Source organism: Aotus nancymaae, unplaced genomic scaffold, assembly GCF_030222135.1.
Source record: "Aotus nancymaae isolate 86718 unplaced genomic scaffold, 86718_ANA_hifiasm-v0.15.2.pri h1tg000039l, whole genome shotgun sequence".
In the NCBI taxonomy this organism is placed as follows: Eukaryota; Metazoa; Chordata; class Mammalia; order Primates; family Aotidae; genus Aotus; species Aotus nancymaae.
The window spans coordinates 5947722-5972655 of NW_026988453.1; the positions used below are offsets into that span (position 1 = coordinate 5947722).

General features: G+C 39.6%; 1 protein-coding gene across 1 annotated transcript in view; it reads right to left on the bottom strand.

The window, feature by feature from the left end:
- The window catches only part of KDM5B (lysine demethylase 5B), an 81088-nt gene that overhangs the window by 43413 nt on the left and 12741 nt on the right, over window positions 1-24934 (bottom strand). Inside the window, exons 2-5 of the mRNA XM_021677232.2 lie at window positions 10613-10690; window positions 8885-9007; window positions 7323-7493; window positions 2499-2633 (exon numbers count right to left, since the gene is read on the bottom strand). Coding sequence (XP_021532907.2) covers window positions 2499-2633; window positions 7323-7493; window positions 8885-9007; window positions 10613-10690 — 507 coding nt within the window. The remainder of the gene's footprint in view (window positions 1-2498; window positions 2634-7322; window positions 7494-8884; window positions 9008-10612; window positions 10691-24934) is intronic.

Here is a 24934-nt window from a genome sequence, read left to right on the forward strand (position 1 = left end):
CAGGCTGGAGTGCAGTGGCACGACCTCGGCTCACTGCAACCTCCACCTCCCAGGTTCAAGCAATTCTCCAGCCTCAGCCTCCCGAGTAGCTGGGACTGCAGGCACGCGCCACCACGCCCAGGTAATTTTTTTTATTTTTAGTAGAGATGGGGTTTCACCATGTTGGCCAGGATGGTCTCGATCTCTTGACCTCGTGATCCGCCCGCCTCAGCCTCCAAAAGTGCTGGGATTACAGGCGTGAGCCACCACGCCCGGCCAGGTTCTTGGTTCTTATCTATTTGCTCTATGCTTTATTCAATTGTCGCACTAAGCCAAATGGCACTAAATAGTTATATAAATGTCATAATTCCATTAGCCTCTAAGAGTTTGCTGACCTCTTCCAAGGTCTGCCAGTATTTATAAAAAATTTGGCTTCCACAATAACTTTCTATAAATTATTTTAATAAAATATTATTATAAACTACACTTCTAACATCACTAAACTGTTAAGGACTCGTTCCTCATTGAGGATATATGAGCCAATCTCTATTATTTCTTAAAGTGCTGATACTTACTGGTAAAGCAAACAAAACCATTTTTGTGGTCTTTAATGCTGAAATATTTGGGGAACTATACTTTCTCACTTTGCCCGTGTTTCTTCACACATATTAAGGATGTCCACTGCTAAAAAAAGTTTCTTCCATGGGCAATATCATTACTGTCAGGTGTCATCAAGGCAGACGCAGGCATCCACAGCACTGGGGCACATCTTACATATACATTTATAAGATCAAGAATATGCTCAAGAAAGAACTGATTCATAGATTAATGAACCTTAAACATGCTTATGGGCTTCAAATAACCATATTTTCCTTATTCTGGGCAGTCTCCTTCCTTAAGAAGAAAGGAGTCACTAAATATTTTTCCTATCTCAACTTAGCAAGTGAAAAACAACTCTCTTATTTATTTCTTCAGAAAACAAAATGGCTGATTTTTTTAAATTTTTGATCATTATCAAAAGCCAGTGACTGATTTACTATGATTAATGCAATATGAGGCTTCCCAGCTCTGAACAGTTACCTATATATGATCACTGAGTCCTAAAACTCACATGTCCATCAGGCTAGGCAGGAATCCAAAATCTATCTTTATACCTCTGGTATGGGAACAAGGTAACTAGAAAAATATTCTTTCTTTCCCAGGGAAAACTTCTCAGAGCAGAGAAGTCTTTTTTTTTTTTAGAGACGAGGTTTCACCTTGTTGGTCAGGATGGTTTCGAACTCCTGACCTCAGGTGATCCACCCACCTCGGCCTCCCAGAGTGCTGGAATTACAGGCATGAGCCACCACACCCGGCCGCAGAAAAGTCTTAAAGCAAATAATCCTTCTCCAGCGTGGGCAACACAGTGAGATCTTGTCTCTATTTAAAATCTTTTAATTAAGTGCACATATGTGGCATACATCTGTAGTCCCAGCTACTCAGGAGGCTGAGGTGGCAGGATCATCTGAGCCTAGAAGCTTACAGTGAGCTATGATCATGCCACTGCACTCCACACTAGGAGACAGAGCTAGAACATCTCTAAAACGAAGAAGAGGAAGAAGAAAAAAAAACCCTTTCTTAGTCAGACCATCTCTAAAAAGAAGAGAAGGAAGAAGAAAAAAAAATCCTTTCTTATCAATCTTTCCCTACTGACTTTCCCTCATGTGTCTCTTTTATCTCATCCTATTTATTCAGTGCCCCCTGAGGCTGCCCAATTCTTCAGCTTAGCATAAATATGTGCCACTGATTCCATAAAAAGTCTGAGAAAAGTGGGTCGGGCACGGTGATTCACACCTATAATCCTAGCACTTTGGGAGGACAAGGCGGGCAGATTGCCTGAGCTCAGGGGTTCGAGACCAAGCTGGGCAACATGGTGAAACCCTGTCTCTACTAAAATAAAAAAAAAATTAGCTGGGCATGGCAGCGTGCGCCTGTAGTCCCAGATACTCAGGAGGCTGAGGCAGGAGAATTGCTTGAACCTGGGAGAAAGAGGTTGCATTCAGCCGAGATCACACCACTGCACTCCAGCCTGTGCAATACAGCGAGACTCTGCCTCTTTACAAAAAAGCAAAGCAAGTATGAGAAAAGTGGCTTTAACTGTCTTCTAACCACTCTGTTTAAAAAAACTCCTCATCTTCCTGTTTTCTAGCCTTAATCTCCATTAAACATCACCCAACTTTGTAAGGGTAATGGGCAATCCAAGTAAGAACCCAAGAACACCAATTCTTCCTAAGGCCTTGACTAATAACAAGCAGCTATCTGTCCCGGCAGCATAAACATAGAAAGATTTCTCCAATTCCTTACCCCTTCGATGGTACAATTCACCCAAGTGTAAAAGCTGGAATACAAACAGCATCCCTTTGTGAGATTAACAAGGTTCAAAACTACAAAGAACATACACATAAGAGAAATCCAGCGTCAGACAGCCATTAGTATTAGGGCTTGAGAATTCTTTCTAATCAAACTCATGAAGCTCTTACCTCTGCTCTCATGCGTTTTGCTCGTCGGGCTGGGGGGCATGTTTCCGAGGGCTGCACAGACTGCCTCTGGGGAATATCATGGGGTTTGTACTCCTTGTCCTTGGTGTCTGTGGTCAGATTTGGCTTCTGCAAACACTAGAAATAACAACTGTACTGATGAATTCCCTCTTTTTTTAATCTTAGAGAGATTCAGTGGATTTTTGTAAGGTATATTTTACAACTATTTATGTAGATAACATAACAGGCCTACAATTTAAAAAAATCTAAACAAAAATAAAGACAAGTCTGCAGTTACCAACCACATACATGCAAATATACAGGTAAAAAAAGATTTTTAAAAATTTTAACAGGTGGTGTTGCTTTTACTCTTCATTGCTGACATCATCAGGTTACAACAGGCCATAGCAGTCTCAAGGCATTCCCATTGAACCACTCGGAATTTTTTTGCTTGCAACTGTTAGTTAACAGGTCTAAATTGTTAGAAAGGCCCCTTATAAGCTCCCAGAACAGTTTTCCGTATTAAAAAATCTCATTTTTAAAAAGTGTTAGGAATTAAAAAATAGGGAATCCAATATGTTTTCTAGATTTTACAATTGTATAGTAACTAGCAAAGTTATCATCTAAAGATATCACCTGAATTGAAGAAACAGGTCTTTTGAGTAAAGTATTCTTCCTCACTAGGGTTTCCATTTACTACAGCATATCCCTACAAAGTCCAACTCACAAGGCAAAGATCAACTGGCAGCCCAGAGTAATAACTTCGGTTCTGATCAGAAATCCATCTATTCTTGCTTTGGTTTTTCTTTTCAGTTTAATTCTAAGCTGGAGGACATTTAAGGCCAACAAAACATTACCACAACAAACATATTGCCACTAAAGCCAATATGAATTTCAGTTAAATACTACTCTTTCATAAGATGACCCACAACATCATGAAAAACCTTTTTAAAAGCAAGTTCTAAAGTAACCCTCTGGGATGTGTTACAGCAGCTATATTTGGAATGAAATACACGGAAATAACAACCTTCCTAAAGTACTGACACTATGGGCACCGTTACTACCCTAATATCTCACTAATAAGATTTGGCTCCTTTCTCCCTCACATTTGCAGAAATACAGACACTGGGGGAAGAATAACAGAAAGTACAAAGCAACAAAAGGATAAAAATTATTTCTAATACTTAAGAAATATAATATACTATCAAAAAATATTGACTCATTACTTGTTAACAAGTAATGAATATACCACTGGTAACAGCACCCTATAAATATTAAATATTCTGCTCATTCTACTTAAACCTACACTTTGATTTGATCCAGAAAAGTTAACTATTATATTCCTAACAGTTAAAACATTTACATTCTGAAAAAAGTTGGGTCAGGAGCAGTGGCTCATGCCTGTAATCCCAGCACTTTGGGAGGCCAAGGCAGGTAGATCACTTGAGGTCAGGAGTTCAAGACTAGCTTAGCCAAGCAACATGGTGAAATCAAAAAATACAAAAATTATCTGGGTGTAGTGGCACGTGCCATAATCACAGCTACTCTGGAGGCTGATGAAGGAGAATTGCTTGAAACTGGGAGGTGCAGTTTGCAGTGAACCAAGAATGTGTCAATGTACTTCAGCCTGGGTGACAGAGCAAGACTCTGTCTCAAAACAAAAACAAAAACAAAAACAAAACAACAAAAAAAGTTATGAGACAAATTAAATACCAATAACAGTTGAGAGAAACAAATACTTTATTTTTTAAAAAAATTAGTATAGAACATTGCCTTCTTTTCCGTAAAAAGTCCTCAATAGAGCATTTAGAGTATGTTTAATAAAATTATGCAGAGGGGACTAAAACCTGTTCATCATCTAAATTAATCCCCTCTATATATTCAATGTACTTTCTATTTGAGACACAAAAGTATGAGAGATTAGGAAAATACAAATGGAGCTGAATCACATAAATCGTGTTAAGTGGATGATCACAAATACAGATACTGTATATGTGGTTCCTTTCTATCTCCTACTAGTTAGTCTCAATGGTTCCATCTGTGGTCTGCTTGGTTCTATAAGGATTTTGGAGACCTAAGAAAATCACAACCTGTAGTTTTTTAGAAGAAATGCGAAGAGCTTTAATATTTTGTTCTAAACTACAATTCAAAATACACGATATGTTAGTTTTATATCTAATGTTACTAATACACAGACATTAATTTTAACCTTTACTTGAGAAACTAGGCCTAGGCACAATCTAGGACTTAGAAGCGATTAATATCATCATCATGCCATAATCACATCATCCCACAAAGACAGAGCAATCCCTCAAGACATTCAGAAAACATGATGATGCAAGATTGAGGCCTCTGTTCCATTATAACAATGTATCAACTTTTCTTAAGCTTCCCCAAAAAAATTTTTTTTTTGAGACAGAGTCTCGCTCTGTCACCAAGCGCCAGGCGGGACAGCTCACCGCAACCTCCGCTTCCTGGGTTCAAGAAATTCTCCTGCCTCACCCTCCTGAGTAGCTGGGACTACAGGCATACACCACCACGCCCAGCTAATTTTTTATATTTTTAGTAGAGACGGGGTTTCACTATGTTGGCCAGGATGGTCTCGATCTCTTGATCTTGTGATCTGCCTGCCTTGGCCTCTCAAAGTGCTGGGATTACAGGCGTGAGCCACCACGTCCGGCAGCTTCCCAAAATTTAACTTACACTCCAGTTCACCCTTTTGCAACAATTCCTTCACTGCACACCTCTGTTTTTCTTAACTATATGTTCTCCAATTCTTGCCCTACTAAGTATCTCAAAAACCAGAAACAGGTATAAAAATTTACATACAAAGAACGTTCATCATAATATTATAATACAAAACTAGAACCGACCTAAACATTCAACAATAGAAGAAATCAAAATAAAGTCCAGCTATAAAAAACGGATTTCCAGTCATTAGAAATCATGTTTTCAAAAAATATTCAATGATATGGCAAATGCTCATGATATGTTAAGTAAAAAAAAACCCAAGATGCAATGATGTATGTGAAAAGTACACTTCCAATTTGTCAATGTACACATAAAAATAGCCCTAAGAGAAATAACAGGTAGAAGTATTGGGAGTGATTTTATTTTTGCCATACTTTCCTTCTATGTTTTTAAACTTTCTACAATGAATGTGTATCACTTCCTAAAACATCCCTGGTACACAGTTAAGTCCCTCAACAAATATTTACCTATATTGTAGATGCAATGTTTACAAAAGGGTACCTTTAAATACTTATTCCATTCAGACTCTTTGACTGCATAAATGCTTAAGTGCTTTTTAACTATAAAACTACATTGCCTTTTTAAGTATATAAGTAACACATTTCTAAAAGGTTACAACCCACAAAGCAGAATTAAAGGAACTCTCTCTCTCTTCTCTGTAACTTCCTCTTGAACTTAGGAAGAGTTCGAGAAAAGAAAATTAATTTATTATGGGCAACTCTGTCTAGATCTGACTATAAGAGGGAAAAAGGTTCCACATTCAATATTCTAAACAATTTCATCCATGGGTCACTAAACATTCATACAATGTACTAAAAAAAATAAATTAAAAAATACAATTTAAAAGAGGTTTTGAATGTCACATTAGCCACTTTCTTCTAGGCTAAAAAGAAAATTCACCTGGAATCAATAAGGGAGAGAGGGAAGAAAAACAAAATCTGCCAGATTTAAGCATTACAGATGGGTGTGTGTGTGTGTGTGTGTCTGTAATATTAGGACAGGACTTTGATTAGTGATTTACCCCTCAGAAACTATGTTATTCTCTTCCTACCTCTCTATAGGATAGAAAACAATTCTTAAAATTATAGGGCTTATTGCTGTAAGTCCTAGAATAACTCAAAGGGTATGAATGGATAATGACACCCCTTTTCTTTCTACTAAGGCCTGGAAATAAAAGGAATTTTTTATAGGATTGTTTTATCTAAAAGTTTTTAAGTGAATAATTTCACAAACACCATTTTTGTCAGGAAACGAACATGTCTACGCAGGAACTAATGGAACGAAACAATTAGCTATGCGACATTATAAAATCCCCTGTCTTTTATCAGTATCAACATTCTGACAATCTCCTTAGAAATCTTAGCTGGCAAAAGAGAACAGGTAGGCAAGTTATTTCATAGCTTATACCTTCATAGGACAGCCAGAAATACTTTAAATTCTTTAAATTTAAAGTGAATGCAAAGTTGTAACAAGTACATAATAACTCCTTGTTGTAAAGATAAAACACCTGTAGTGAAGTTGATACAGATTTCAGCTTCTGACATTAAAAAAAATTTCCTCCACAATCTTACTCATTCCAGAAACAAACTTCTAAGTATAGTAGTGGCTCTCAAAGCAGAACAAAAACACTGGAGGAAAGAAAACACAAAACAAGGTCTTCATTTTTTTTTTTTGGAGACAAGAGTCTCGGAGTCTTGCTCTTTCGCCCAGGCTGGAGTAAAGTGACGTGATCTCGGCTCACCGCAACCTCCGCCTTCCAGGTTCAAGCAATTCTCCTGCCTCAGCCTCCCAAGTAGCTGGGATTACAGGCACCCACCACCATGCCCAGCTATTTTTTGTATTTTTAGTAGAGATGGGGTTTCTCCATATTGGCCAGGTTCGTCTTGAACTCCTGACCTCAGGTCATTCACCCGCCTTGGCCTCCCAAAGTGCTGGGATTACAGGCATGAGCCACCATGCCCCACCAAAAGGAGGTCTTCTAAAAGAAGGTCTTCCAAACACAATCAAGGCCTTTTCATTTCCCTGGAAAGACAATGTACCAACAAGTAGTAAAATAAAACTAGTCTCCAAACTCACCCTTAAGCTGTCACCAGACAGGAATAAGTTGTAGGGGTTGAGGATTCGTTCATAATGCCCTCTGATATGTGAGCCCACTGCTTTGCCAGGAGCAAACCCCATCTTGGTAGCAATTTTGGTCCATTTTCTATCCTTGCAAACAACTGCAAATCCACCTTCTTCTGCAACTAACTGTTAAAATAGCAAAATTAGAAACAACTACATGGAAGTCACTTCTAATCGCACCTAAGTATGACTCCAAGAGGAAAATATTCTTGGCTACGGTTACCTTTTAAAAACATGTTTTTGGTTGTAAAATCGGGGTTTAAAAAAAAAAGTTTTGCCAGTCACACACACACACACAAACACACACACACACAGACAATTAATTTTAAGCTAGAAAATTTAAACATCTCTCTTGACAACATGGTCCATAAACATTTTGTCCCCTCTAAGCTACTTATCACATCCTCAAAACAATTATGTGGAAAGAACCACGTTACCTAAAACTAAATCTCTAACCAAAGAAGGGGCTTGTAATACTTGGTCTTACTTTGGACTCTTAAATAAATTTCCAGAGACTAAAGACTAGGATGCATGCCAGCATGTTTGATGGAAATAATGTAAATTTCAGAATGAAATGGGCCTAGTATTGAATTATGGCTCAGATTTTTTTTGATTTTTTTTTTTTTTTTCCCCCTGAGACAGAGTTTCACTCTTGTTGCCTAGGCTGAAGTACAATGGCATGATCTCGGCTCACTGCGACCTCTGCCTTGCCAGTTTAAGTGATTCCTCTGCCTCAGCCTTCCGCGTAGTTGGAATCACAGGCATACATCACCATGCCTGGCTAATTTTGTATTTTTAGTAGAGACAGGGTTTCTTCATGTTGCTTAGGCTGGTCTCAAACTCCTAACCTCAGGTGATCCACCCGCCTCTGCCTCTCAAAGTGCTGGGATTACAGGCATAAACCACCATGCCTGGCCACGGCTCAGCTTTTTTAGCTTTTTCTTTATCACCCTGAGCCTGTTTCCTTATCTGTAATAAAAAGAAACAGTGCAGAATTTTTGTAAAGTTCAAAAATGACAAAAACAGGTGGCAGCAAAATATTCCGTAAGGCTTCAAGACTTCGGATGCAGAGCCTGACGATCCTCATCACTCAACTGACTTGAGAATCTCATTTCACACATCTCAAAAAACAAGTTTTTTTTTGTTTTTTTTTTGAAACAGGGTCTCACTCAGTTACCCAGGCTCGTGTGCCGTGGTGCAATCACAGCTCACTGCAGCCTCCACCTCCCGGGCTCAAGTGATCCTGCCACCTTAAGCCACCTAAGAAGCTGTTACACCACAGGCACATGCCAACATGCCTGGCTAATGTTTTTTCTCAAGACAGGGTTTCCCCATGTTTCCCAGCTGGTCTCAAACTCCTGGGCTCAAGCAATCCTCCCATCTCAACCTCCCAAAGTGCTAAGATTACAGGCGCAAGCCACCTCGCTGAGCAGTAAGTTTGTTTTTAAGGCAAAGAAGACCAAATTCATTCTGTCAGTAAGATTATTAAATGAGTAAGATGGTCATTAGTCCTTTACCTTATTAAGCTGAAATAAGTCCAAGATCTTCCTCTCCACATGTGGAATTTTCAGAGTACTTCCCTGTAACTCCCAGTACTTTGCAATCTGGTCCAAGAAATTCAATTTTACACGAGTTTGAGCCTAAAAGACAATGAATTGAGTTTTCATCTCATTTAGCTTATTTTAAAGTTCCTATTACCTGCCCATGTGATATTTTCTTTCTTAGAATATTTAATTACAATACCATTTAAAAACTTTTTTTAAATGTAATGCTCTTTCAGCAGAATCATACAATACCACTTTCTAAATTCAATGAGAAACAGCCAAAAATACACAAAATAAAGCTGGTTAAATAAGTATACATGGCCAGCCAGGTGCAATGGCTCATGCCTGTAATCCCAGCACTTTGGGAGGCCAAGGGGGCAGATCACCTGAGGTCAGGAGTTTGAGACTAGCCTGGCCAACATGGTGAAACTCCATATCTACTAAAAATACAAAACTCAGCCGGGTGTGGTGGGGTGTACCTGTAATCCCAGCTACTCAGGAGGCTGAGGCTGGAGAATCTCTTGAACCCAGGAGGCAGAGGCTGCAGTGAGCCAAGATCACGCCACTACACTCCAGCCTGGACAAGAGAGCAAGACTCCATCTCAAAAAATAATAATGAGGTCAAGAGTTCAAGACCAGCCTAGGCAAAATGATGAAACCCCATCTCTACTAAAAATACCAAAATTAGCCAGGTTTGGTGGCACACACTTGTAATCCCAGCTACTTGGGAGGCTGAGGCAGGAGAATCACTTGAACCCAGGAGGCAGAGGTTGCAGTGAGCCAGGATTGTGCAACTGCACTCCAGCCTGGTGACAGAGTGAGACTCCATATCAAAAGTAAATAAAAATTTTAGTTGACTTAAATTTGATTCAGTCCCTACCACATGACAGATGGGGAGTTAAACACTCAGTAGTATACCTTGCTGCAACGTAAGTAGGCACTCTGAAAGGAGCTTAAGTAGTACTATAAGCACAATTCCCTATTATTGTTTAAAATTATATGGCAAGTAAACAAGCTTTTATATGCCCAGCTTTGGAAGTCAGAGGCAGGAGGACTGATTGAGCCCAGGAGTTTGACCAGCCCAGGCAACATAGGGAGACCTATTCCTACAAAAAAAATACAATTGTGTGTGTGTGTGTGTGTGTGTGTGTGTTTATCTTCACATATGTAAATATATATATATTTACCCTGTATGATATGTATTATATATATGTGTGTGTGTGTCTATATATATATGTATACACACACACACACACACACACACACACACATATATATATTATACAGGGTCTCGCTGTGTTGCCCAGGCTGGAGTGCCGAGTACAGTGGCACAACCATGGCTCTATAGTCTTGACCTCCCAGTCTGAAGCAATCCACCCACCTCAGCCTCCCGAGTAGCTGGAACTACAAGCACATGCCACCACACCTCGCTAATTTTTTAAATTATTATTTGGTAGAAACAGGGTCTTGCTATGTTGCCCAGGCCAATCCTCCTGCCTCAGCCTCCCAAGTGCTGAGATTACAAGTGTGAGCCACCATGCCTAGCCAATTCAATATTTTAAAGACCTGTTTTCTATTCAAAGAAATTTTCTTATTTACTCAAATACAAATCTAAAAACAGATTTATATTAGTGATTCTATAACAATTTTAATACATCCTAATAATTTCAAAGAGGGTCCCCCTGGAACACAGGCACTTACCTCCAATTCATTCAGTCTCTGGATACGTGGCGTAAAATGAAGTTTATCAACATCACAGGCAAATGGTGGCTGCCAATCCTAGGAGAAAGCAAAGGCTCTTATTAGAATAACTTATAAGTATTTGACATTTAAAAATTTGTTTTAAAATTAAAACTCAGGTTAGCTAAATCTGATTCTAACCAATCAAACAAAATAGAACATAGAGTAGTAGTTTCTCAATGTCCTTGAAAACAACAAAATATGTACGAACACCCTTTCCCAAATAAATGATATATCACACATACACCTCTCCCCACAAACCTTCCCACTGAGCAATGTCACTGAGACTGTTTAAAAAAAAACACACACTAATTTAGGCAAAAGACACTTTGACTTCTGTATTACCACAGAAGTATCTCATTTTTTATTTAACAGCTATATTATCTATAATTTTAAAAAATATATTTAACTTTCCAGTCACATTAACTTTTTAAATTTTTTTTTCTTTGGGACAGGGTCTCACTCTGTTGCCCAGAGTGAGAAATATATATTCAAGAAATATTCAAGAAATATACAAACTCTCATTGTTTTTACCTATCAGATTAATAGCGCATGCCCTGTGACCCAGTAATTTTCTGATAGGAATTTACAAATAGGCAAAAGGAAATTCACTGCAAAATTGCTTCAAATTAAAATTTTAGTATCTATTAGTAGAGAATAAGCTAAATAAATGTTGGTATATCTATAACCAACAATAAAATACCAATAAGCTCTAATAAAAAATATCTAGATCTAGCCAGGCGCGGTGGCTCATGCCTGTCATCCCAGCACTTTGGGAGGCTGAGGCTGGTGGATCACGAGGTCAGGAAATTGAGACCATCCTGGCCAACATGGTAAAACCCCATCTCTACTAAAAATACAAAAATTAGCCAGGCGTGGTGGCACATGCCTGTAATCCCAGCTACTTGGGAAGCTGAGGCAGGAGAATCGTTTGAACCAGGGAGTCGGAGGTTGCAGTGAGCTGAGATCACACCACTGTACTCCAGCCTGGCACAGAGGAGACTCGATCTCAAAGAAAAAAAAAAAAAAATCTAGATGTTCTAAATTTGGAAAGATACCCAAGCTTCAATTAGTAAAAAAACTAGAACAAAAACATATATTAGGTTGGTGCAAACATAATTGCAGCTTTTCCTACTCCTAAAAAATATACACATGTGGCAAAAGCCATAACTTTGCCATTACATACATACACACACATGTATGGCAAAAGCCACAATTACATTTGCTCCCACCTAATAATATTGAGTTTTACATATGCAGATTTTAAATAATACCACGATAATGAGAAAAGAGGCTTTTTAACATTTCAAATCTATACCGTTGGAACTTACCATTATAGACTGCTTTTAGTTTAGAATTACAATGACAGCTAGGCACAGTGGCTCATGCCTATAATCCCAGCACTTTGGGAAGCAGCAGCAGGAGGATCACTTGAAGCTAGCAGTTTGAGACCAGTCTCTATCCTATCTCTACCAAAAAATTTAAAAATAAGGCATAGTGGTGGAAACCTGTAGTCCTAGCTACTCAGGAAGCTATGGCAGGAGGATGACTTAAGCCCAGGAGTTCAAGTTTACAGTGAGCTATGATTATGCCACTGCACTCCTGCCTGGGCATCAGAGCATGGTCCTAGCTCTAAAATAAATACATAAATGAAATTTTTTTTCTTTTAGTAATAGCAACGACTTCAGTAAAAATGCCCATTAGCAATGCAAGATAAAATGTTAAGCTAAAAAGCAAAGGCAATTATGGGTAAGGGCTTCAAGTGTTTAATATAGTTATACTGCCTTTTTATGTTTAATGTTCAAAATGTCAGTTAAAAACATACTATGCTTTGTTAGAGTTAAAAAACTACCCCCATCAGGTGAAAAGAGTAAAGTCTAATTTATTTTTGTTTAGCTCAATAACTAAAAGCTAAAGTAGTTTGTTTAATTGTACAGAACACAACCTAGCAAAAGGAACTCACAGTGCTTCTTGATATTCTACAGTAAGATAACAGGAAGCCTTTATATTGCTCAGAACTTTGCTTCTAATATGTTATAAAAGCTGTTGGCTTTCAGAAATGAATTGATCTGGGTTAAGCTGAGATCAAAAGCATATCAAAAATAATGTGTCAGAATATAGAAGTAAATGTTCAAATATTTAGTCTTAACATACTTTCAAAACAGCCTGAAAATTTTTTAAATGTGATATGTATTTTTTAGATTCTTACAAAGCTTTTTTATTCTTCTTCATACACACACACACACACACACACACATACACACACACACACGCAAATATATATATATATACTTTAAGTTCTGGGACACATGTGCAGAACATGCAGGTTTGTTACATAGGTATACACGTGCCACAGTGGTTTCTGTACCCATCAACCTGTCATCTACATTAGGTATTTCTCCTAAAGCTATCCCTTCCATACCCCTCCCACCCCCTGATAGGCCCCAGTATGTGATGTTATCATCCCTGTGTCCATGTGTTCATTGTTCAACTCCCACTTATGAGTTAGAACGTGGTGTTTGGTTTCCTGTTCCTGTGTTAGTTTGCTGAGAATGATGGTTTCCAGCTTCATCTATGTCCCTGCAAATGACATGAACTCATCCTTTTTTATGGCTGCATAGTATTCCATGGTGTATATGTGCCACATTTTCTTTATTCAGTCTATCATTGATGGCCATTTGGGTTGGTTCCAAGTCTTTGCTACTGTGAACAGTGCTGCAATAAACATATGTGTGCATGTGTCTTTATAGCAGAATGATTTATAATCCTTTGGGTATATACCCAGTAATGGGATTGCTGGGTCAAATGGTATTTTTGGTTCTAGATCCTTGAGGAATTGCCATGCTGTCTTCCACAATGGTTGAACTAATTTACACTCCCACCAACAGTGTAAAAGCTCTATTTCTCCACATCCTCTCCAGCATCTGTTGTCTCCTGACTTTTTAAAGATAGCCATTCTAACTGGTGTGAGATGGTATCTCACTGTGGTTTTGATTTGCATTTCTCTAATGACTAGTGATAATTAACTTTTTTTCCTATGTTTGTTGGCCACATAAATGTCTTCTTTTGAGAAATGCCTGTTCATATTCTTCGCCCACTTTTTGATGGGGTTTTTTTCTTACAAATTTGTTTAAGCTCCTTATAAATTCTGAATATTAGTCCTTTGTCAGATGGATAGATTGCAAAGATTTTCCCTTTTTTTTTCCTCGATAGGGAGTCTTGCTCTGTTGCGCAGCCTGGAGTGCAGTGGCTCAATCTCAGAGCACTGCAGCCTCCACCTCCTGTGTTCAAGGGATTCTCTTGCCTCAGCCTCCTGAGTATCCAGGATTACAGGCATGTGCTACCACACCCAGCTAATTTTTGTATTTTTAGTAGAGAAAAGGTTTCACTATGTTGGTCAGGCTAGTCTCGAACTCCTGACCTCGTGATCTGCCCACCTCAGGCTCCCAATGTGCTGGGATTACAGGCATGAGCCACCACGTCTGGCCAAGATTGCTTTCTCATCAAGTGAATGGTTTTAGGTCAGTAATATGTCCTTAAAACAACTGCACAAATACAAAAGGTAGAACCAGGTATATCACAACCATTATAAACTCCTCCTAAAAAAGAAAAGCAGGAGTTACTATCAATGAGCTCCTGAGGGAGTCTAATTGCCACTCACTGATAGGTGTCTATCAGAAAAACTATAATACAAAGAATTGCATTTGAGATCTTCCAAATAGGGCCAGGCACATTGGCTCATGCCGGTAATCCCAGCACTCTGGGAGGCCCAGGCAGGACTTGAGGCTAGGAGTTCAAGACCAGCCAGGCCAACATGGCAAAACCCAGTCTCTACAAAAAATACAAGAATTGGCCGGGAATTGTGGTGCACACCTGTGATCCTAGCTGCTCAGGAGGCTGAGGCACAAGAACTGCTTTAACCTAGGAGGCAGTTTGCAGTGAGCCGAGATTCCAATACTGCACTCTAGTCTAAATGACAAAGTATGATCCTGTCAAGACGGATGGATGGATGGATAGATGGATGGATGAAAGGAAGGAAGGAAGCAGGCAAGCAAGCTACCTTTTAGGACTATGGTGAGAATTGATTTTACAAATATAAATATTTTTCATTAAATTGTAAAGTAACAATTGTTAAATTCTGAAAATATTAATTTTCTTCTACAGAAAGTGCTGCTACCTCAACTTTCAAGGAGCATCTGACCTCTAAACCTTGCCTTTAAGGACCCTATCCTTCCAACCTAACCCTAGTTGGCATGTAATTGTCAACTAGCACTTTTTATCATAGCCACTTTAACACAGTTTAAACGGTTCCTCTGTATTTCCCCACCGTTATTTCTTCAATGGTCATTTTTAAAACACACTGATGCCATTTACCTTTACCTTGTATATCAAAATAGATGTCAAAGAGGATATATTCTTTCTCTTTTTTTTTAAATGAAAGAAAGAAAAAGAGAAAGAGAAAGGAGGAGAGAGAACAAGAGTCTTGCTCTACTGCCCAGGCTGGAATGCAATCTAAAAAAAGGTATTAAAAACCTCTTTTATGCCGATAATTGTGCTTAACAGCGGAAACAGAAAGGAATAAGGGAAGAAAATGACAAATAAACAGACTACCAATATTTCATTTAAATCTGTGAAATGCTATGCAAATGCTGAAGAGTGATATACTTCCAATTATGTGGTCACTTTCAAAATAGGTGTAATGTGACACTAAAAAAAATGTATGTTCTGTGAACTTGGGGTGAAGAATTCTATAAATATTCACTGAGTTTACTTGTTCCAGGTCTGAGTTCAAATTATAAATGTCCCTGTTAATTTTCTATCTCGTTGATCCGTCGAATATTAACAATGTAGTGTCAAAGTCTCCCACTATTACTGTGTGGGAGTCCAAGTCTCTTTACAAGTCATTAAGAACTTGTCTTATGTATCTGGGTGTTCCTATATTGGGTGCATATATATTTATGATCATTGACTCCTGTTGTTGCATTGATCTTTTTACCATTATGTAATGTCCTTTTTTGTTTCTTTCAATCTTTGTTACTATTAAAGTCTATTTTGTCAGAGACGAAAGTTACAACTCTCGTTTTTTAGGTTTTTTTTTTTTCTCTCCATCTGATTGGTGAGTCTTCCTCCAACCCTTTGAGTCTTTGTGTGTCCTTGCTTGTGAGATGGATCTGGATACAGCGTACCGATGGGTTTTGACTTTTTATTCAATTTGCCTGTCTGAGTCTTTGATTGGGGCGTTTAATCCATTTAAATTTAGGATGTATATTGTTATCTGTGAGTTTAATATTGTCATTTAATGCTAGAGCTGGCTATTTTGCCCTTTAGTTAATATAGATTCTTCATTATGGAGACACTCTTTACCTTTTGGTAAGTTTTTGGGATGACTGATACTGGTTGTTCCTTTCTGTGTGTAGTGCTTCTTTCAGAAGCTCTTGTAAAGCAGGTCTGGTGGTGATGAAATCTGAGTGCTTGCTTATTAGTGAAAAATTTTATTTTTCCTTCATTTATGAAGCTTTGTTTGGCTGGATATGAGATTCTAGGTTGAAAATTCTTTTCTTTGAGGATGAATATTGACCCCCACTCTCTTCTAGTTTGTGGGGTTTCTGCTGAGAGATCTGCTGTGAGTCTGATAGGCTACCCTTTATGGGTAAACTGACCTTTCTCTCTAGCTGCCCTTAAAATTTTCTCCTTTATTTCAACCCTGGTGAATCTAACAATTATGTTTCTTAAGAGTTGCTCTACTTGAGGAATATCTTTGTGGTGTTCTCTGTATTACCTGGAGTTGAGTATTGTCCTGCCTTACTAGGTTAGGAAAGTTTTCCTGGATAATATCCTGAAGAGTATTTTCCAGCTTGGATTCATTCTCTTCATGAGATTCAGGTACACCTATCAAACGTAAATTCAGTCTTTTCCCATAGTCCCATATTTCTTGGAGACTTTGCTCATTCCTTTTTACTCTTTCTTCTCTAATCTTGTCTTCTCATTTCATTTCATTAAGTTGGTCTTCGACCTCTGATATCCTTTCTTCTGTTTGATCAATTTGACTGTTAAAACCTGCACATACTTTGCGGAGTTCTCGTATTGTATTCTTCGGTTCCATTAATTTGCTTATATTCCTCTCTAAATTGTCTATTCTCATTAGGATTTCGCCAAACTTCTTTTCAAGGTTCTTAGTTTCTTTACATTGGGCTAGAACATGTTATTTTAACTCACCGAAGTTTCTTATTATCCACCTTTTGAAGCCTAATTCTGTTAATGGAATGCACTCGTTCTCCATCAGGCCTTGTTCCCTTGTTGATGAGGAACTGTGATCCCCTGTAGAGGGAGAGGCAGTCTGATTTTGGGTATTCTCAGCCTTTTTACTCTGGTTTCTTCCCATCATTGTAAATTTATCCACCTGTCATCTTTGTAATTACGGACTTTCAAATTAGGTCTCTGAGGGGACATCCAACTTGTTGATTCCCAGCGCCAAAATCTGAGCAACCCACTGTGCCGACTAAAACAGCGGCATTAAGATTCTTGGTGCTTTTCTGCCCAGGAATCTCCGGTCTGGCTTCCCTCTTGAGTCCCTCCTTCAACCAGCTGAATGGGCAACTCTGCCTTCCTGGAGCTCCAAACGTCAAGCAAAAGGGGACCCAGTCCTATTTACTCTGCACCAAGAACCGCGGCGCTGGCCACAAGAGTCGCGCTGGTGACCCATGAGGCTCCTCTGCTGGGAATCTCCTGGTCCGTGAGCAACAAAAATTTGTCTGAAAGTGTGGCGTCCTCTCATTCTCTGAGCTTTCACTGGGAGCTACAATCCTGAGCTGCTAGTAATTGGCCATCTTGGATCTCTCCCCTCAAAGAGGATAGATTCTCGAGTCACACTGCCTGAGTGCAAATCCTGGTACTACTGTGTGGCTTTGTACTAGGTTAAGTTCCTTGTAATTTACGTATGTGAATAAAGGGGTAACTGTGAGGCTTAAGTAAAATAATACAGGTAGAACCCTTAGACAAGTGCCTGGCATTTACTTAACTTTATTTAAGTAAATGGCCAAAATATATTAGTTTTGGCCAGGTGTGGTGGCTCAGGCCTGTAATCTCAGCACTTTGGGAGGCCGAGGCAGGCAGATCCTGAGGTCAGGAGTTCAAGACCAGCCTAGCCAACATGGCAAAACCCCGTCTCTACTAAAAATACAAAAATTAGCTGGATGTGGTAGTGCATGCCTGTAGTCCCAGCTACTCAGGAGGCAGAGCATCAGAAATGCTTGAACCCAGGAGGTGGAGGTTGCAGTGAGCTGAGATTGCACCATTGCACTCCAGCCTGGGCAACAAAGCGAGACTCTGTCTCAAAAAAAAAAAAAAGCTGGTTTTTCTTAGGAAAATATTCATGTTGCAAAGCTTTAGTTTCCAAGAGGTCTAGCACAGGCTTGTTTTTGGTTTGCTTTTCTGTTAAGAGACAAGGTCATCCAGGCTAGAGTGCAGTGGCATAACTTTGGCTCACTGCAGCCTTGATATCCTGGGCTCAAGTAATCCTCCCATGTCAGCCTCCAGAGAACCTACAGGTCACACTACCATGGCCAGCTATTTTTTTTTTTTTTTTTTTTTTTTTAGAGACGGAGGTCTCACTATGTTGCACAGGTTGGTCTCGAACTCCTGGCCTAAAGCAATCCTCCCACTTTGGCCTCCCAGAGTGCTGGAATTACAGGTATGAGCCACCACACCTAGCCGAACCTTGCTGTTTAAAATAAGAGCATATTCTGTTAGATTTTCATGCTTAAAAAGCTAAGTTTTTTTTTTTTTTTAGATATACAGTTCAAGGGTAAAGGTAGGCAGCAATGCTAAGAGTAGAGCTGCTCAGACGGCAATGGAATTGAACTTGCATACAGTAAAAGTTAATACTGTAGCTAGCAAACCTATGCATAGTTCCTTAACAGCAGTATTTCACATTTATTAGGTTGGTGCAAAAGTAATTGTGGTTTTTGCCATTAAAAGCAAAAATGAGAAAACCATGATTTCTTTTGCACCAACCCAATACCATGCCATTTCCTGTGTGCCTACTATACAAAACTTCTTGACTGCATGTTCTCTTATTGGGGCAAAAGCTAAGCAACTATAATCACAACTACTCAGGAGGCTGAGGCAGGACAATTGCTTGAACCCAGGAGGCAGAGGCTGCAGGGAGCTGAGATCCCGCCACTGCACTCCAGCCTGGGTGACGAGAGCAAGACTCTGTCCGCCTCCACCCCCCAGAAAAGAAAAAGAAATAGAACTGTAACAAATGTGTCATACTATTGCAAGATTTATTGTTTTTTTTTTTTTTTCTTTGTAGAGATGAGGTCTTGCCATGTTGCCGAGGCTGGTCTTGAACTCCTGGCCTGTCTCAAAAAGAAAAAAGTCCACTTCAATATTTTAGTTCTTAGGTTCCTATTGATTATATGGGGATACTGTTTCCCCTTTAGAAAACACTTTAAAATTTTCATTTCATAGAAGTAAGACTGGTGAAGAATAAAGAATAACTGAAGTTTTATTGAACTTGTTACTGGTTTTGCAACGGCCTCTTCAAAGAATAAGCACGAAGAAACCACTTACAGATCCTAGCTTTATTCCTACTGAGTCAAGCCTTTTCGGAACCAAGTTTCCCTTCTTTTTTTTTTTTTAAATTTTTCTCTTTGAAACAAGATTTTGCTCTGTCCCCCAGGCTGGAGTGCAGTGGCACAGTCATAGCTCACTGCAGCCTCAAACTCCTGGGCTCATGCAATTCTCCCATCTCAGCCTCCTAAGTACACACGCATGCCACCACATCAGGCTAATTTTTTTTTTTTTTTTTTCCAATTTTTTGTAGAGTCAGGGTCTTGCTATGTTGCCTAAGTTGGTCTCAAACTTTTGGGCTCAAGGGATACTCCAATCTTGGCCTCCCAAAGTGCTAAGATTATAGCTGTGAGCCACCCACCCAACCAAGTTTTCCTTTTTAATATTGCAGTAACTAAACGTTTTGGCCTTAGGACTCCTTTAAAATCTTAAAAATTGAGGACCTCAAAGAATGTTAATTTACATAAATTGTATCTATAGATTTTTATCACATTAGAAATTAAAACTGAAACATCTCTAAAATGAATTATCTCTTTAATCTGTAATGCATTGTATTATTTTGCAAAATCTCTTTAATGACTGGTTTAATATAAATAAACTGGATTTTAATTTCTTCTGCAATCAGGTGTGGTATATTGTTTTGGTTAAAAGAATGTGAAGTAAATCTGGCCTCACACGACATTTATTTGAAAGGGATAAGTTCTCTTGGACCCACTGAAAGGGTCTTGGGAACCCTCCAAGGGTCCTGAAACAACTTCCCTACTGGATGCCCTTCAGACCATCCCATACAATCAGGCCTTCCAAAGAACTCTGTCCATCCAGATTTAAAACACAGCCCTTCAAGTGTATTCTCCATTCATTAATAGTGATTTACTGACCACCTTTTTGTACAATGTCAACATTAAAGTTATACCTGGGTCAACCCAGTCTTCCCTAAAATCCTATTACCAAAAAGACCCTGAAAATACCAACACAATCATTTGTGGACTTTTAATAGTCATTATTAAAAATAAGTACCAAGTAATGAGAACTTGTATTAAAATTATAACTTTTACAGATAGGCCATGGTGAAAGCTATCAGTTTTAAAAAATGTGTTTCAAAGATTATTTTAGCTTCTGAATATTAAATATTTGGGAATGCAAAGCACTATTTCTATGGACTATTAGTAAATAAAAATATAGTAGTAATAAAGGGATATACCATGGTATTTACTTTTTAAGCATTAGTCCCATCAAATTCCTCTTTCACCACTTTCAACAAAACTTGGCAATAATAATCTTTATTTGTATGTCCTCTAAACAGGAAAGCATTATTTCTTTCATGTCATTCACAGACATTTTATGATCCTTCAGTCATAAAATGAATGGGATCAGAAGACATTTCAGATCTTTCTCCCTACATAATTAAAATTGGTGCACATATTACATCAGCATACCTATACGAAGCCATGCTGTAATCAAGTAGATATAATGTCAACAGTTTTTCCCAAGGAGATTCTTTAGTAAGTAGTTTTGACTGTGTTTTTTCCATACCTAGAATCCCAGCAAGGAAAAATTTCTGGCAGAAAACTGAAGCTGCCAAGGTTAAGAAAAGATTACATACCTTAAAAAGATTCCAAAAAATACATACTTTAAAAAGATTCCAAAAATGATTTGTCTGTCAGGAGAAGGGATTTAGGAAACAGGTTGGATTCTGCCCCCAACTTTGCCTAAGCAACACCCAAACCTACCTGGGCACCAAGGGCAGAGAAAGCTTAAACATCCCACACCCTAACTTTTAGGTCTCATTAAATCTGTAAACATATGCACCCTTAGAGCTTTATAAACTGGTCGTCACTCCTGGATATTCAACATCAGGGTCAGGAAACAGCAGTGAGACTAAAAATCAGTCTGAAAATACTACAAGATTGCAAAATCTTTGTTATGCCAATGTCCTATCTAAAGATGACACATTTGCAACTGTATTTAAGAAGGGGCTGGGCATGGGGTGGATCACAAGGTCAGGAGTTTGAGACCAAGTTGACCAACATGGTGAAACCCCTTCTCTACTAAAAATGCAAAAATTAGCCAGGCGTAGTGGCAAGTGCCTGTAATCACAGCTACTCGGGAGGCTGAGGCAGGAGAATCGCTTGAAGCCAGGAAGCTGAGGTTACAGTGAGCTGAGAGTGCGTCATTGCACTCCAGGCTGGAGACAGAGTGAGACTCTGTCTCAAAAAACAAAGAAAGAAAAGGGCAGGGCACAGTGGCTCATTGTCTGTAAGCCCAGCACTTTGAGAGGCCAAGGCAGATGGATCACTTGAGGTCAGGAGTTCAAGACCAGCCTGGACCAACATGGTGAAACCCACATCTCTACTGAAAATACGAAAATTAGCAGGGCACGGTGGTGGGTGGCTGTAATCCCAGCTACTGGGGAGGCTGAGGAACGATAATCACTTGAGCCCAGGAGGCAGAGGTTGCAAAATGAGCCAAGACAAGTGAGCTGAGATGGCATCACTGTACTCCAGCCTGGGTGACAGAGTGAGAGGCCATTGAAAAGGAAAGGAAAGGAGAAAGGGAAAGGGGAAGGGTAAAGAGGAAAGGAGAAAGGAAAGAAAAAGAGAAAGGGAAAGGGAAAGGAAGAGAAGGAAAAAAGAGAAAGGGAATGGAAGGGAAAGTGGGGAGGTGAGGGGAAGGGAAGGGAAGGGAATGGGGAAGGGGAAGGGGAAGGAGAAGAGGAAGTGAGCTGAGATGGTGACCCTGTACTCCAGTCTGGGTTACAGAGCAGGAAAGGAAAGGAAAAAGGAAAGGAAAGGGAAGGGAAAAGGGGAAAGGAAAGGGGGCAGGGGAAGGGGAAGTGGAAAGGGAGGGGGGAAGGGGAATGGGGGAAGGGGAGGAGGAGAGAGGAAGGGAAAAGGGGAAAGGAAAGAAAAAGGGAAAAGGAAGGGAAAAGAAGGAGAAAAAGAATAGAAAGGGAAGGGAAGAGAAGGGAAAGGGGGGATCCAAGGGGAGGGGGAAGGGCGAGGAGGCTGGGGGAAGGGAGGGGAGGAGGAGAGGGGAGAGGGAAGGGAAGGTAGAGGGTAATGTAAAGAGTAGGGGAAGAGGGGGAGGGGAAGGGGAGGGGGAGAGGAAGGAGGGGAAAAGGGGAAGGGAAAGGAAAGGAAGGCAAATTCAAGACCAGCCTGGGCACTATGTCGAGATCCTACAAAAATAATTTTTTTTAACTAGTTAGGCATGGTAGCATGCACCTGTAGTTCCAGCTACCTGAGAGGCTGAAGACAGACAGAGAGAGAGAGAGAGAGAGAGAGAAGCAAGCTTGAGCAACACAGTGAGATACCATCTCTACAAAATATTAAAACATTACCCAGGCATACTGGCACATGCCTGTAGTCCCATTTACTGCAGTGGGCTACAACGGTGCCACTGCACTCCAGCCTGGGCAACACAGCAAGACCTCATCTCTATAAAATAATAAAAAGAAAGGCAGGCCAAGTGCAGTGGCTCAAGCTTGTAATCCCAGGACTTTGGGAGGCCAACCAAGCGGACTGCTTGATCCTGGAAGTTTGAGACCAGCCTGGGCAACATGGCAAAACCTTGTCTCTACAAAAAATATTTCAAACAAAAATCAGACCGGGCACCATGGCTCACACCTGTAATCCCAGCACTTTGGGAGGCGGAAGTGGGCAGATCACTTGAGGTGAGTTCCTTTTTAACTTGAGTTCCTTTAAAGTCAAAGCTGTTTATTTCTGAAACCCTGGAACTTTAACACAATGCACTTACTAACATATCAATAATAAGTACTGAATTGAGCCTACAACCACCGCCAAGGACTCCATTCATTTCTTCATTCAACAGAGTTGATAAAAAGAATTGCCTAGTTTTCTGTAGTAGAACTTAGAAATTTCTGATTAATTTGAAGTCAACAGGTAAGATAATTCCTTAATTTTTTTCTTTTTATTGTTTTCTATATTTGAGGAGATTTTGGTTTTTAGATTTTTTTTTTTTGAGAATTCCTTATATTAGCTGCCTAAATCTGTCATAAAATTACCTAAACCAGCTGGGCGCGGTGGCTCACGCCTGTAATCCCAGCACTTTGGGAGGCCGAGGCGATCACGAGGTCAAGAGATTGAAACCATCCTGATCAACATGGTGAAACCTCGTCTCTATTAAAAATACAAAAAAATTAGCTGGGCATGGTGGCGCGTGCCTGTAATCCCAGCTACTCAGGAGGCTGAGGCAGGAGAATTGCCTGAACCCAGGAGGCGGAGGTTGCGGTGAGCCGAGATTGCGCCATTGCACTCCAGCCTGGGTAACAAGAGCGAAACTCCGTCTCAAAAAAAAAAAAAAAAAAAAAAAAAATCACCAAATGATGAGTTGGTATAACCACAGAAAACTGGGAGGATCCTGCCTAAAAGACTTTATAATTATGTGGGTTTGATACAGATTTGTTCTTTGTTTCTAGGGAAATGTGATTAGAGTAATATAACATTTCAGTATCTGTAGCCTGTAGTGTGGATGCCTCATAAGAATATGTGCTTAATGAAAAGTTCCAATCAAGTGCTTGAGACATGCTAAGTTTAGGCTTTAGTTCTCTGAACATTACAATTTGGTCAAGCCAGTGAGGTGGGAAAAATTAACTCAAGAATGCACAAAAATCTGCCTATGGGCACATAAAGAACATAGCAGGTAAAATAAATCTTAGCCTGGCTGTCTGCTCCTAACTAAAATACGTAAACATTTGATGATTTGAAGTAATATATATACCATTGGGGACATTGGGGAGTGTCTTAATACATTCAGAAAACAGTATTAAGTGACTGATTCAAGATCAAAAAATCTACCTTAAAATCATAATAGAAATATAGTATATGGTAATCTGTCCGCCCCCCACCCAGTGGATGCCTGAAACCATGGATAGCAAGTACTAAATCCTATACGTACTATGTTTTTTCATATATATATACACATATATATATATATATATACACACACACACACCTATGATAAAATTTAATTTATAAATTAGGCACAGTAAGAGATTAACAATAATAATACACTGTAATAAAAGTTACATGGGACTAGGTGTGCTGGCTCACACCTGTAATCCCAGCACTTTGGGAGGCCCAGGTGGGCAGATCATTTGAGGTACGGAGTTCGAGACTAGCCTGGCTAACATAACGAAACTCTGTCTTTACTAAAAATACAAAAATTAGCTGGGCATGGTGGCATGTGCCTGTAATCCCACCTACTTGGGAGGCTGAGGCAGGAGACTTGCTTGAACCCAGGAGGCAGGGGTTACAGTGAGCTTAGATCATGCCACTGCACTCCAGCCTGGGTGACAGAACGAGACTCTGTCTCAAAAAAAAAAGAAAAAAAACAAAACAAAAGAGGGAACTACTTCTCTACCTGGGTCTACCTAAGAGGCTACTTTTGTTGTTGTTTTTTTGGTTTTTCTTTTTTTTTTTTGGTGGCCTCAGGTGCTGGGGCTGTGCTCACTTCCTTCCTCATGACACCCCTGCCTGGACACAGTAGATGGTCCATTTGCAGTGTCAGTATCCGCTGGTGACCAGTGAGCTGACACCTTCCTTCATGCTTCAGAACCTCTCATGTCAAACTGTCCTCCTTTTTTCAATCCACAGGGAAGTGTCTCCTGATTTTTTTTTCTTAAATAAAAACAATGGTTTTCTGGAGTCTCTGTACCTATGAACAAATGGTCCCTGCTGTGCCACCTGG